This window comes from Pipra filicauda, unplaced genomic scaffold (genome assembly GCF_003945595.2).
Source record: "Pipra filicauda isolate LSUMZ 115617 unplaced genomic scaffold, ASM394559v2 scaffold112_size3218982_pilon, whole genome shotgun sequence".
NCBI classification, from domain to species: Eukaryota; Metazoa; Chordata; class Aves; order Passeriformes; family Pipridae; genus Pipra; species Pipra filicauda.
The window spans coordinates 1,544,107-1,555,835 of NW_024103574.1; the positions used below are offsets into that span (position 1 = coordinate 1,544,107).

Consider the following 11,729-nt stretch of genomic DNA (forward strand, 5'->3'; position numbering starts at 1 on the left):
CAGCACTGGACTTAACCAAGGCAAGTGCTGATGGCTCTCTGTCATTGCACTATGTAAACACTGTTATACCCATGTTTTCCTGCAAGGTGATTCAAGCTACTGAATACTTGAAGGGGTTCATCATGGCCATGGGAGAAGTATTTTCCACCTTACAGATATTTGGTAGCTTATCCATCTTTGGAATATCAAGGCTTCATATCTAAAAGACTTATTTTCCAGTGTTATTTCAGAGACAAAGAGGAGAAAAGAAAGAGAAAAATGCCAGCCTTTAATTTCTACTTTCAGTCATTCAGGTTGAGCTGTCAATGCATGGCTCTGTCCTCTTCTTTCCTCTTCAAGCTCTGTTCAGAAAGATAATGCCAGGGTTTGTGTTCAGGAAATGGCTTGGGTCCAGCAAGGAAGCCAAGGGAGTCTGTTCTCATAGTGTTGTAGGCTTTCCGTATTGCAGATGAGGCTCATTTCAGGCCATGCTGTGTCTCCCGGTGTCTCCGTAAATCCACCTTTCGTTGGAAGCCTTTGCCACACAGATCACAGCCAAAGGGCTTGAAGCCTGTGTGCTTCCGACTGTGGGTGATGAGGTTGGAGCTCTGACTAAAGGCTTTTCCACACACCTGGCACTTGTGAGGCTTCTCACCTGCAAGTAGAAGGTGGAAAAATGAGAGAGGGTGTGAAAGAGGCATCATGCTGCTTACATGGGACCACAGCGAACAGCAAATGCACACTGGGCCTTACAGCTTATTAAACAGATTCCTGTGTGATTACCTAAGAAGTCATTCTTAAAAAAACACGCAGTTGGGAGCCTCAAAGCATTAGTTGAGCCTGCACTACAGCTGAGCAGGTCTGGACTTGGATGCACGTCCATCACCCCAGTATAGTCCTGGGAGCAGTCTGAAGCACAGAGTGCTCTCAGGATACCACACTTTGTGAACATATTTGGCTGCATGGGCTCTGTCCAATTTAAACTGGCTTTGTGCTCTAGAAACGTGAGGAACTCCTTGAAAAGTGATGAATGCATGACATGGATTACTATACCATCAGCATAGGGGCAGGGGGAATAGGTAGGTGGAGGTTGTTAAGATCAACCCAGTGAGCTGGGATCTGTCCCCAAGGGAGGTATTAGGGCCATTCAGTGAGCCCTGAAGGGCAGGGTTTATCCAAACATCTGTTCTTCTCTCTGTTCCCCACACTGAAATGCTAGCAGTCACAGCCTTGAAGTTCTCCTGAAGGCAAATAATGTAAATGAGAATAAATGCAGCCTCTGGAACTTCTACAGAGCACTCAGTGGCAAAACTCCACTGGCCTCCATGGGAGTAGGATCTCAGTGTGTTTTCATTGTGTTTATTATCAAATAACGAATAAAAGGGAACCCAACCACAATACCAAGTCAGTTTTTCAGAGTGGCTTTGCACCTGCAGAGCCCACTGACTTCAGCTGGAGCAACAAACTCTCTGGATGTTTGAAGATCAGATTCTTAGAATCGTAAAATAATACAAAATTTGCTGAAGTCTCAGTTCACAAGTGTATGCTGCATATGAACGGAATCCCTGATTCAGTTAAGGACCTGGTTTTATATTAGCAGTTTAAAAGCCCAGGCACAGTTTCTGATCTCACAACAAACTAATGGGTTTGACTGATTCAGAATTTGGCTGAAATTCTACTTAATCAAGCCTCATTTGAAAAAGTTATTATGGAAATACTTGTGTTACTTCTAAATAGTTCATTTTCATCCAGCAACCATCTAGTGGAAAATCTTTATAAGTAACATTTATTGTTCACTGCTTATCACCTAGAAAAGTCACAGTCAAGCAGCACCACATATAGTGCCATCTTTCTACATATTTGCCATTTTTAGGCTTCACCCTCGATATCTGCTAGTGGACACATCAGGAAAAAGGATTTTTGTTATCTGAACCTTGGGTTTGGCCAGTAAAGCTATTATTTCATGTCTATAAATTCTTCCATATCTCACACATCATTCATTTCCCTCTACTTTAAGTGAACGGTGCAGGTCTGAAAGGCAAGATTTTCTTTTAATGATTTCTGATAAACCTGCCTTCTCACTGAATGACATTTTTAAAACAATTTCCTTTGGTGATTCACCTGCACTTTATTAGTTTCCATGTTTATTACTAACAGTGAAACTTGAGAACTCTGCACCTCTCCTTCCATTTTGTATCAAACTGCAGCCATTTCTCAGAAAGTCCGGGTGGAAGTGCAATCTCTGAACAAATATTTAGACTAAGAGCTGGATCCTCAGCCCTTCAGTTTAGTGTTTGATCTAGAGGAGGAGACTCCTGTTGCTCCTATTGTAAATTGGTAGATCCTGCAAAAAGCAATGCTGCAATCAAATTCATCTGTCATTTTCCAGGGACCTCAGCTGTAAATCAAGGCTACACGAATATAATACTCTACAAATCATCTTACACAAAAGCCCTTTGAATAAACATTGGTGGATCCTATTAAGAGAACACTGATTGGATTGCTAGGATTTGGGTTGTTTTGCAGCTGCTGTTCAGTAAACCACATTCAAATCACCCTCCTTTGCCCAAGTACAGCTCAGACAGCATGAATAGCAGCGGGGCAGTGAGAAGCACCGGGAGATGTGTGTGTACTGTCCCAGCTGAGTAGGAATGGATTGCTGCAGAGAAACCTCTGCCTTCGTGTTGGGGCTGAATACCAGCAGCTGCAGGGCTGACCTGTGTGAATGAAGGTGTGTTTCTTCATATCAGATTTCTGGTGGAATCGCTTCCCACAGTACTGGCACGGATAGGGTCGGGTGTCCGAGTGGATGAGCAGGTGGGTCGACAGAGTAGAAGATCTCTTAAAACTCTTGCCACAGATCTTACAATCAAAGCTGCGTTCCTGCAGAGAGATGAGCACAAACACACACATTACACCACAACGATGATCCCATCAGCAACAAACTACCCAGCAGCACATCGGTGTTGTCCCTTCTGCCTTAGCAAGCACTTACACTTCTCTAGAGAGCTAAACTGGCCTTCAGAGACACTAACACTGGCCTGATAGCACCACATGATAAAAAGAATAATGAATCCTCTCCCAGTGCTGTGCACTGCTCCTCAAAAAATTTAATTGAACAGCTCTTCCTGCTGGAAAGAATAGCCAGGTGGGGGCAGCCCTGATGGACCAGGCAGTCTGCCTGCACATTTTAACAGGGGCCCGAGATGCAATCACTCTACTGGGAAGCCAAACAGCTGCAGCACTGTTCAGAGGCCACCTCTTCACTGTACACAGGAAAGTGGGTGCTAAGATCTGCCTGGCTCTCCTGGGAAATCCCTGTGGCAGACTGAGTTCTGCTGGCAGGGTAACAGCTAACTGCTTATCTGTAGTTCCATTAAAATTCAAGTGAAAGGTATGCAGAGCACCTGGGAAAAACAGCTTTTCAGGTTACTACTTTAACATATAAAAACAAATGCTTTAAGATCTTATGTCTCGCCTCTCCCTCACACACTCCTTCCTCTCCACCACAAATCATCTCTTCTTTTCATCCCTTAACCTCCATCGCACCTTCCTCTTCCTTCTATGCTTTCACACAATCACCTTTATTTGGCTTTTAGTGCACTCTCCCTGAAATGCTGTCCCCTCCATAGACACAGTATGCAGTGTGCTCTTTTCACCATTGTTTAATGGATGATGAGATACCTCCCCTCGTTGTGTGCTCTGCTGGTTGCACACTCATGAAATTATAAATAAAACAGTTTGCAAAAAAACATTGCTGTAACTCTATCCACTAAAAGCCAGTCTGAAGAAGGAAGATTTGCCAAGTCAAGTGGGTGGGGAAGGGGAAATATGGCACAGTATCAGCAGGTGGAAAATGTTACAAGTCCTCCTACCAAAATTAACTACCATATTCTTCTGGGGTGTGACTCAGAGTGTGTCGAGACGGGTGAAGTCTGTGCTCTATACCTGACTGGTCATTCAGATGTTCCCTTCACAGACACAGAGACTACAAACAAGGAAAGACTCACTGTTCTGGGGGAAGGAGGAGAAAGAATGAGGAGAGCTGCATCCAAAGAAATCACAGTGAGTTGCTTTAGCTGTTAAAGAGAAGTCCACATCTGCATTACAATTTCCAGCTCTGAGAGTGAAAATCTGTTACCTCTGGAGTGCCAAGAGTGCCCATTGCTTAATACAGATGCATGCAAAGTCTGAGGAATGGAAACAAAGCCTGTGTTCTTTAATTTGTTGATTAGCTCCTTTGCTCACCAGCTGCCCACCCTTTCCTCTGCTTGTCACATATTCTTCACCTACAACTGCCCAACTGCAGCCCTACCATGTTCTCTTCCCCTCCTGAGTTTAGATTCCCAACTCTTGCCCTGCAATTGCCTTCCTGTCCTCCCCAGAGCCAGGTGAATAAGGCAGCTGGCCCTGGCTCCCAGACCTTCATCCTGGCAGCCTGCCCTGCTCTCACCTGCGAGTGCACGGCCTTGTGCTGCTCCAGGCTGACTGCATGGCCGAAGGTCTTGCCACACATGTCACAGGCAAAGGGCCTCGTGCCACTGTGTGAGCGGCGCACATGCACCTCAAGGCCGTGCGGTGTGGAGAAAACCTGAGGGAGGAGAGTACACGGGGTCAGGTTCACCAGGGAGAAGGGTCTGGGGAAGAGTCATAACCAGCGGGGGAGAAAGGGACCCCTACCTTGCTGCACTTAACACACTTGTAAGAGCCAGTGCTGATGAGCAATGGGCGGCACAAGAGGTCTGACTCCACTTTGATGCCACCTGGCCCCTTCTCCTGCTGCAGCCCAGGCTGTGTTTCGGCATAGAGTCCAGGAGCTGCTGCCGGCGAGCGCTCAAACAGCCCCGTGCCCGGGGAGCTGAAGTCACCATACAGTCCAAGGGAAGAGCCACACTCAGTGCCATACAGGGCAGGCTCAGAGCCTCGGTCGCAGAAGAGCCCCAGCGTTGAGGTTCGCTCCAGCGTTGGGCAGGGCCTGTAGCTTTGCACAAGGTGCCTCAGCTCAGAGCCACCCAGGCTGTTCCACATGTATGGTTTGAAGGGCACCGAGAAAGGGGGCGCTTCATCTAGGGATGGACACACAGATCTCTCCGAGGCTGTGGAAACACAAGGGCATGGGAATTAGCGTGCTTCATGATCCAGACACTATCACGGGGCAGAACAGTCTCAGCACTCAGACTTATGCCCAGAGGCAGACCCCTGTACTGCACACTGAGGCTGCCCTTTCATCTCTCATGGGAGGACATTTTACATTGCACATTAGGGGCTGAGCATCCAGTACTACCTACTTACTGGATGTCCCAGCCAAATTACTTAAAGCAGACATTAATTTTTTCTGTCTCCATTTCTGAGTGTCCAGGTGTATACACACTGATCTGACTGTGCAAACAGTCTAAACAACTCAGTCTGCAACTTCCTACAGTTTTATCTGCAACTTCTCAGAAACATGTATCTACTATGTCCCAAGATGGACATCAAAGCTCGCAGTCCATGTTTAAGCTCTGACAGAGATTCTACACATCCATATAGTAAATATGGCGTTACAGAGGTGCCAGACACAGCAAATACGTACCAAGATTTACCTGTTCAACAAAAGCAGCTTGTTGCACAATTTAATGTCCCAATCTAGTCTCTCAACTTCATGCCACAACTGACCATAACTATACTACAACATAACTGAAATAAATAACAGCTTCTGAGGTGCTTGCATAATATGCCGCACTTTTTCAGAAAAAAAAAATCCTGAACAACTAAAATCAATCCTCATCTGAAAAACAATCATGATTGTTTCAGATTGCTCTGAGGTTCTCCATGTGAAGAAATTGAGTCCACCCACAACACAGAGCTTTGTAAAGTCATCAGTATAAGCCACATTAAAAACTGAAGACACAATTAACATTTTCCTACCAGTGATAATCAAAGCAAACTTCCACCAAGACAAGCTTAGATGGCTTTAGTTGACTCTAACAGGCTCATCTTGGGCAATGGCATCTGATCAAGAAACTGGGCACTACAATATCAGTCATACTTGGGGGCCCATAGCAGAGTCTGATACAATGGCAGGAGCACAGCCTTTCAGATGAGGCACAAATGCTCAGGAAGCCTTGCATGGAGGAAAGCACAGTTGGGCATGGAGCATGAGGTACCAGACCCCAACCGTGTCTACCAGAGATGCTGATTAATGGCTGAGGTGCACTGCTTTCACTTCTCATCACAACGCACAGCAGCATTGGGAGAGTCAAATGTCTCCACTGGACAAATGTTTTAGTGAACCAAGGAAAAGATGAATCAGTTAACTGCTGAAACACCAATGCCTTCATAGAGATATTGGCACTGCTTACAACTTGGGCTTCCAGATTAACGCCTCTTAACCAAAATCTTGTCCACCCACAATTGCTCTCCTACTTTTTCTCCCTCCTGTCAGCTTCACAGCTCCCATGGCCTTCTCAGCCTTCGGTAAAACAAGATAACCAGGGGTGGACTAGGGAAGGAAGGAATGATGTGTTAGGCTATCCATTTGGATAGGCAAATGGTCACTGAGAGGTTACAGAAGGGAGTGAGAAATCAGGTGAAAACTGAGCTTTGAATGACATGACTGTTTCCTATCTTTTACGTAATTTCAGACGTTAACAGTCTCAAATTCTTCCATTGAAATTAGCAGTCTTTTGGTTGGATATATATGCACACATACCAACTGGGACATCTGAACAGAGCGATGAAATCAAATTAGCTGACATGGTGCTGAGCATGATTTTTCCTGTTCTGCACTGACTGCAAAGTTGCGGTCAGTGTCACATCATCTATCTTGTGTCTTTGCAACCAGTTTCAGTGTTGCCATCTCTTGCAATTTTACCACAAAATTAAAAACTATTTTAAAGTCCCAGCTCTTAAAACGGCATGATTTCATCAGGCCTTCAGCTTTTTTGTTTGCTTGTTCTTGTTTTAACCTTTCCCCCCCCCCTTAAAGCCAACTTCTAGTCCAAACATTAAAGAAAAGTATGAAAACATAAACCCTCAATTTTTCAACACTAGAACCAAATATCCATAAGGTATTACTTACAAGCTTGATTTCTAAGCCAGCTCATTGAGTGAGAGGAGAGGGAAGGCTGACCTGATTTCTGAGCCCTTGGAATTGGCAATACAGTAGACGGTGAACACTGCACCACAGATCAGTTTGCGTGCGATGTTCCTTCCATCACCTCGCATGCTTTGGAGCCCTCTCAAGCACAAGTGCAGGGGAGTCACTCACGTTATACTCAAGCCATCCAAGCCCTGTACCCAGTGTAAAAGCAACCTCCAAACCCTTCTCTGCCACACTGCAAGGTACTTTTGTGTCTGCCTCTCCTCCACTCCACAGCATCTAGGGGGAAGCAGGGAGGGAGACAAAGATTCTCCCTCATTTTCCTAGAAATTCTGTGCAGCCTTTATATAGACTACTTCTGGGAGAAAAAAAAATCAATGTTCTTTTTTGAAGGCAAGATAAACTCAACCTTAAATGGCTGATATGCATAGCAAAGAAAGATTCAAGTGTCCTCTTAGAGCACAAAACACCACTTTCTGCCCATTATACCCAGTACAAGTCTCCTTTCAAGACTGGAACATCAAGAGACTCATCAGGACTTACTAATACACTGCTGCAGGAGCTCCCATGCACCTTCTGTATATGCAAACGTGTGTGATTAGAGACACACACAGAAAGTGAGGTTAAATAGCAAAGTGATTTGCACTAATGGAGTCAACAGTGTATTAGAGAGTTAAAAGGTAGCGTGTCTATATGCTGTATGCCCACCTAGATCAGCAGCACAGCACTCAAAACCAAAAGTGAAATACGGATTTCACTGCATACTGAAGTGCAACCTACACCTATATTCAGAGATAAGGGGGTCATCGTACTGCTCACCATGCCTGCTCTGAGCATGACTTAATATCATCATTTCTCATCTGCTCTACCTGGCAAAACACAAAAACTGTGCCTCATCCAAACACAATCACAGGAATACAGTCTCTCACCAGGGCATCTTAGAGAAGTGACCTAGACACAAATTCCAGCTTTGCACTGAATCTGACAAAGCAGCTGGAAGGCAGAGGGCTTTGGAGGGAGCTGAGGGAGGAAGCCTAACTATCTAATCCTGCTGCCACTGTCTTCATCATTAACGTAACAGCACCTGTCTCAATGCACTGAGATTCATTCAATAAAGTTCTTACACTTCTTGGGAGTTCCTTACCTTCCCGGTCCTCCTATGAATGGGATCAGACAATCCCAGAACCGCACCCCCCTACAATTCAAAAAATCTTGATCTGGGGATGTCACCTGCATTTTGCAAAGCTATTTTCCCGGGATAGCTGGATGATTGGCTGGGAGCTAGTGAATCCCACTGTCAGGGAAGAAATGAGTGGGGAAGAAAAGGCAGAGTAGACCTGGTAAATACCTGCTCCACTTTACATCTGCCTTTATACAACACGTGAAAACGGTCTGTTTCCTGTGCAGAAATTGTAATTATTTGGGAAAGGAGAAGCAGGACAAATTCATTAGAAAAAAAATTACCCACATGGCTACACTTTGTGCAGAAATATTATCAGAAGAGAGACTGTTGCATTGTTGCATTTGGTCTGGTCTGTCATTTGCACAGACTGAAACTGTCCCGTGGCTGGCTGTGATGATGCTGGGCAGCATTTTAAATGTTCCTTCAAAGGGGCTTAGGACTCTTAAAAGAAGATGAGGCTTTAAAAATGCAAACCCACATGATTACAATCAGCCACTGATATGCGAGGACACTATAAAGACAAAGTAGGAAAACCTGGTGGTGAACCAGGACTAAGTATTCGTTTGCTGGTTTCTGCTGTCACTTGGTAAACCTGACACAATCTCTCCTTCATTGAGACAGAAATTGTTCTTTTTTCCAGCTGTCACTTTTTAATCGAAGCAATAAAAAATAGTTTTATATACGCACGTATTTTTGTTATAAAATGACACCACTGTATTTTTAAACGAGATAAGTATTTGCGCCAGGCTGGGGACAGCATTTCCCACTGCTTCAACCACATCAAAGGCAGGACAAGGGAGCCAGAGACAGGCACTACAGCCATAAGTGTGAGTTTCCTGGATTTGGGGTGTTTAAATCTGACCATCATTATTTTCCTCTGGTTTTTACAAATGCGTTTATGGAAAAGAAAAATAAACAAACAAAAAACCCCAATCCAAAAAAAAACCACCAAAAGAGAGGGGGGCGGGAAGAGAGAGAGAGAGATCCTTTTTATAGGTAAGAGTCAAGAAATAACGTGAAAGGGGGTTGGGGAAGATGTCTAGCAGGTAGTAAAAAACACAAAATCAACGTTGTTTGCTACAGGTATATAGACTGCCTAGCAGAAATTTGTACTGTCTTAAAAAACTTATAAGCTCCGTGTAGGCAGGACCCTGTACGAAAATGCCGGGACCCTTAAAAACATAACCGACCTGCTTTTAACAATTAATCACAAACAAAAAAATCAACACCCGATGTCATGACAACTTTTCTACAGCCTGCTGAAGGAGCAGCGGGACACGGGCTGGGAAAGCAACCCGAAAGATGTAACCCGAAAACGAGTGGAAGGAACAGATTCTGGCAAATCTGTGGGGGGAAGAGAATAATAATAAAAAAGAGACAGGCAAATCTGTCCCTTGTACTCGTTTTCGGCGGCGGCCACCAACCACGAAATACATGCTGCACGCCCCACGGCACACGGACGCTGACATGCAGCCGGACCCCCGCTGGGCGATGCTCGCCCCGGTCCTACCTGGAGAGACGGAGGGCGAGGGAGGTCTCCAGAAATCCTCGAACTCGGACACCCTGTCACAGACGCTGCCCTCGCAGCTGGGCACTGACTCGGAGGTGCCATCGGCAGCCTCGGTAAGGTGGGATTCCGGGGAGAAGCGTCCTTGGGAAGTCTCCGGATCGGGCGGGGCAGTGCGGCACAGCTCCGTGTCCTCGGGGATCTTGCTGTCTGCAGGGCAAAAGGGGCGAGGGGGCTCATCAGTGCGGGTCCATGGTGGGAGCCAGCCACCTCCCGCGGCGGTCTCGCTCCCACCAAGGTTTGATGTCGGACGCTCTAAAACCCCGCATCAGCCCCTCCGGCGTCCCGCGGGGGCTGCACAGGACCGGCCGGTGCCGTGAGCAGCGGGGTGATGCGGGGCAGGCGGGCAGACTCCTACCTGCACAGATCTGGGCTAGCACCGTCTCCAGCTGCAGGCTGTAGTCCTCGTCGGCGGAGCGGGGTTGGTGGTAGCTGTGCGCTTTCTTGCTCTTCACTAGGAAGGACCTCGGCATGGTGGGGTGCTGCCACGGCCGGCACGGCCGCACTCCCTCTCCAGGCGCCGGGCGCGGCGGCGAGTGTCACCCCCGAGTCTCCTGCGGGGCGGCGGCGAGGAGGCGACCTGCGGGGAGGCGGCGATCCCGCCGGTGAGGGCCGGGGGCGCCGGCCGGGAGGGGCCGCTCGTCGGGGGCGGTGCGCCAGGTGGCGGCGCGCAGGTGGCTCCGGCCGCCGCCCCCGGCCCCGCTCGACTCGCCCCCCCTTCCCTGAGCGCAACTAACTCAGCCTCCCACCGCCCCCGGCCAACGCCTTTCCACCCTCCCCACCAGGGCCTTGGGGCCGCCCCGGCAGCCCGTCGGTCGCAGCCAGATCGCGGGGAACAGGCAACAGCAGTAGCCGGGCACCGTTCGTTGGACGAGGGGGGCTGAGGGAGCTGGGGGTCGCGGTCGGGTGCAGCCCCGTCCCTCCGCGGGAGCGCGTCCGCGGTCGGCCCACCGGGCGCACCGCGCCTCCGTGCTGGTCCCCAAGCCGGCGCCGCAGCAGAAGCGGCGCCAACAAATCTCTCTTCCCCAGAAACTGCTTATCAGTCCCCGCCACCCTGAACGGGCTGGTCAGCGCGCGGTTGCTATCGGGGCGGGCGGCAGAGTCGTTACAAACTCGGCAGCGTAAACCTGGCGCTTGAGGGGCTGTTCCTGTCGGAGGGACTGATTCACTCATCCCGCGCGAACCACGACAACGCGAAAACGAACAAAACGGAATCTTTCCTGAAGCTCGCAGCTGTCGGCGCCGCGACACCTTGCAGCTGCGGGCACTGAAAGCCGGGGCGGGGAGAGGAGGCGAGGTGGGAAACCTCCTGGGGACCCTGCGGGGGAGTCGTGGAGTCAAGGGGGGCCAGGGACCAGGTTAACGAGAGCTGCCCTGAGCCGGCTCCTCGGAGTAAGACAGGAGAGAGGTTCACTGGAACTCGTCCAGTACCGGGCCGCCTCTGCCATTACACTTGACACTTTGCAAATAACGAATTTAATCCACGTTCGTTGGGTTCTTTAAGGGGGTGGCTTCACCTTTTTCCCCCCTCTCCCGTTAGCGGTCTCAGGTTTGCGAACGGGGAAAAGAGGGAAGGGGCCCAACCCGTTGGCGGGGCGCAAGAGCTGCCCCGCAGGTGCCCTCCCCGGCTGTGCCGCGAAGCACCGGCCCGTCCGCGCCCGGCGGGGGCCGGGTCGCTCCTCGCCGCCGGGGAGGCGCCGCCCACGGGCACGGGGCCGGGTGGCCGGGTGGGAGCGTTGCTGCCCAGATCCACCTGCGCCTGGGTTCATCCTTGAGTGGGGGCTGGCAGCGAGGGGGCCCGCGCGGAGCAGGGCGAGAAATCAAAGCGCTCTCGATAACGCGCCGCTCCCCCGACAGCAGCGCCCGCCGCAGCCGTTGGGGGCTCCGGGCGCCGGCGCCGCTTCTGCCGCGTGTTTTCG

General features: G+C 49.2%; 1 protein-coding gene across 2 annotated transcripts; it reads right to left on the minus strand.

The window, feature by feature from the left end:
• Window positions 1–247: 247 nt before the first annotated feature.
• On the minus strand, window positions 248–10,927 carry GFI1 (growth factor independent 1 transcriptional repressor). 2 transcript variants are annotated; one of them, XM_039383076.1, is made up of 7 exons: window positions 10,593–10,927; window positions 10,169–10,390; window positions 9,754–9,960; window positions 4,660–5,075; window positions 4,433–4,570; window positions 2,697–2,862; window positions 248–634 (listed from the first exon to the last, which is right to left on the minus strand). In XM_039383076.1, the coding sequence occupies exons 2-7, from the start codon at window positions 10,281–10,283 to the stop codon at window positions 456–458; spliced, it is 1,221 nt and encodes a 406-aa protein (XP_039239010.1). In that variant the 5' UTR covers window positions 10,284–10,390; window positions 10,593–10,927; the 3' UTR covers window positions 248–455. The 2 variants fall into 2 exon arrangements, with proteins under 2 accessions (XP_039239010.1, XP_027568777.1); XM_027712976.2 differs by having other exon boundaries at window positions 10,169–10,927.
• Window positions 10,928–11,729: the final 802 nt, after the last annotated feature.

What these genes read in the sequence shown, in the direction of transcription:
- GFI1 (XM_039383076.1), bottom strand. Translation starts at nt 10,283, where the DNA reads ATGCCGAGGTCCTTCCTAGTGAAGAGCAAGAAAGCGCACAGCTACCAC. An exon ending in CTCGCCCTCCGTCTCTCCAG is followed by an intron (nt 5,076 to 9,753) that starts GTAGGACCGGGG and finishes GTGTTTCCACAG; the next exon opens with CCTCGGAGAGATCTGTGTGT. An exon ending in AGTGTGTTAAGTGCAGCAAG is followed by an intron (nt 4,571 to 4,659) that starts GTAGGGGTCCCT and finishes CTCCTCCCTCAG; the next exon opens with GTTTTCTCCACACCGCACGG.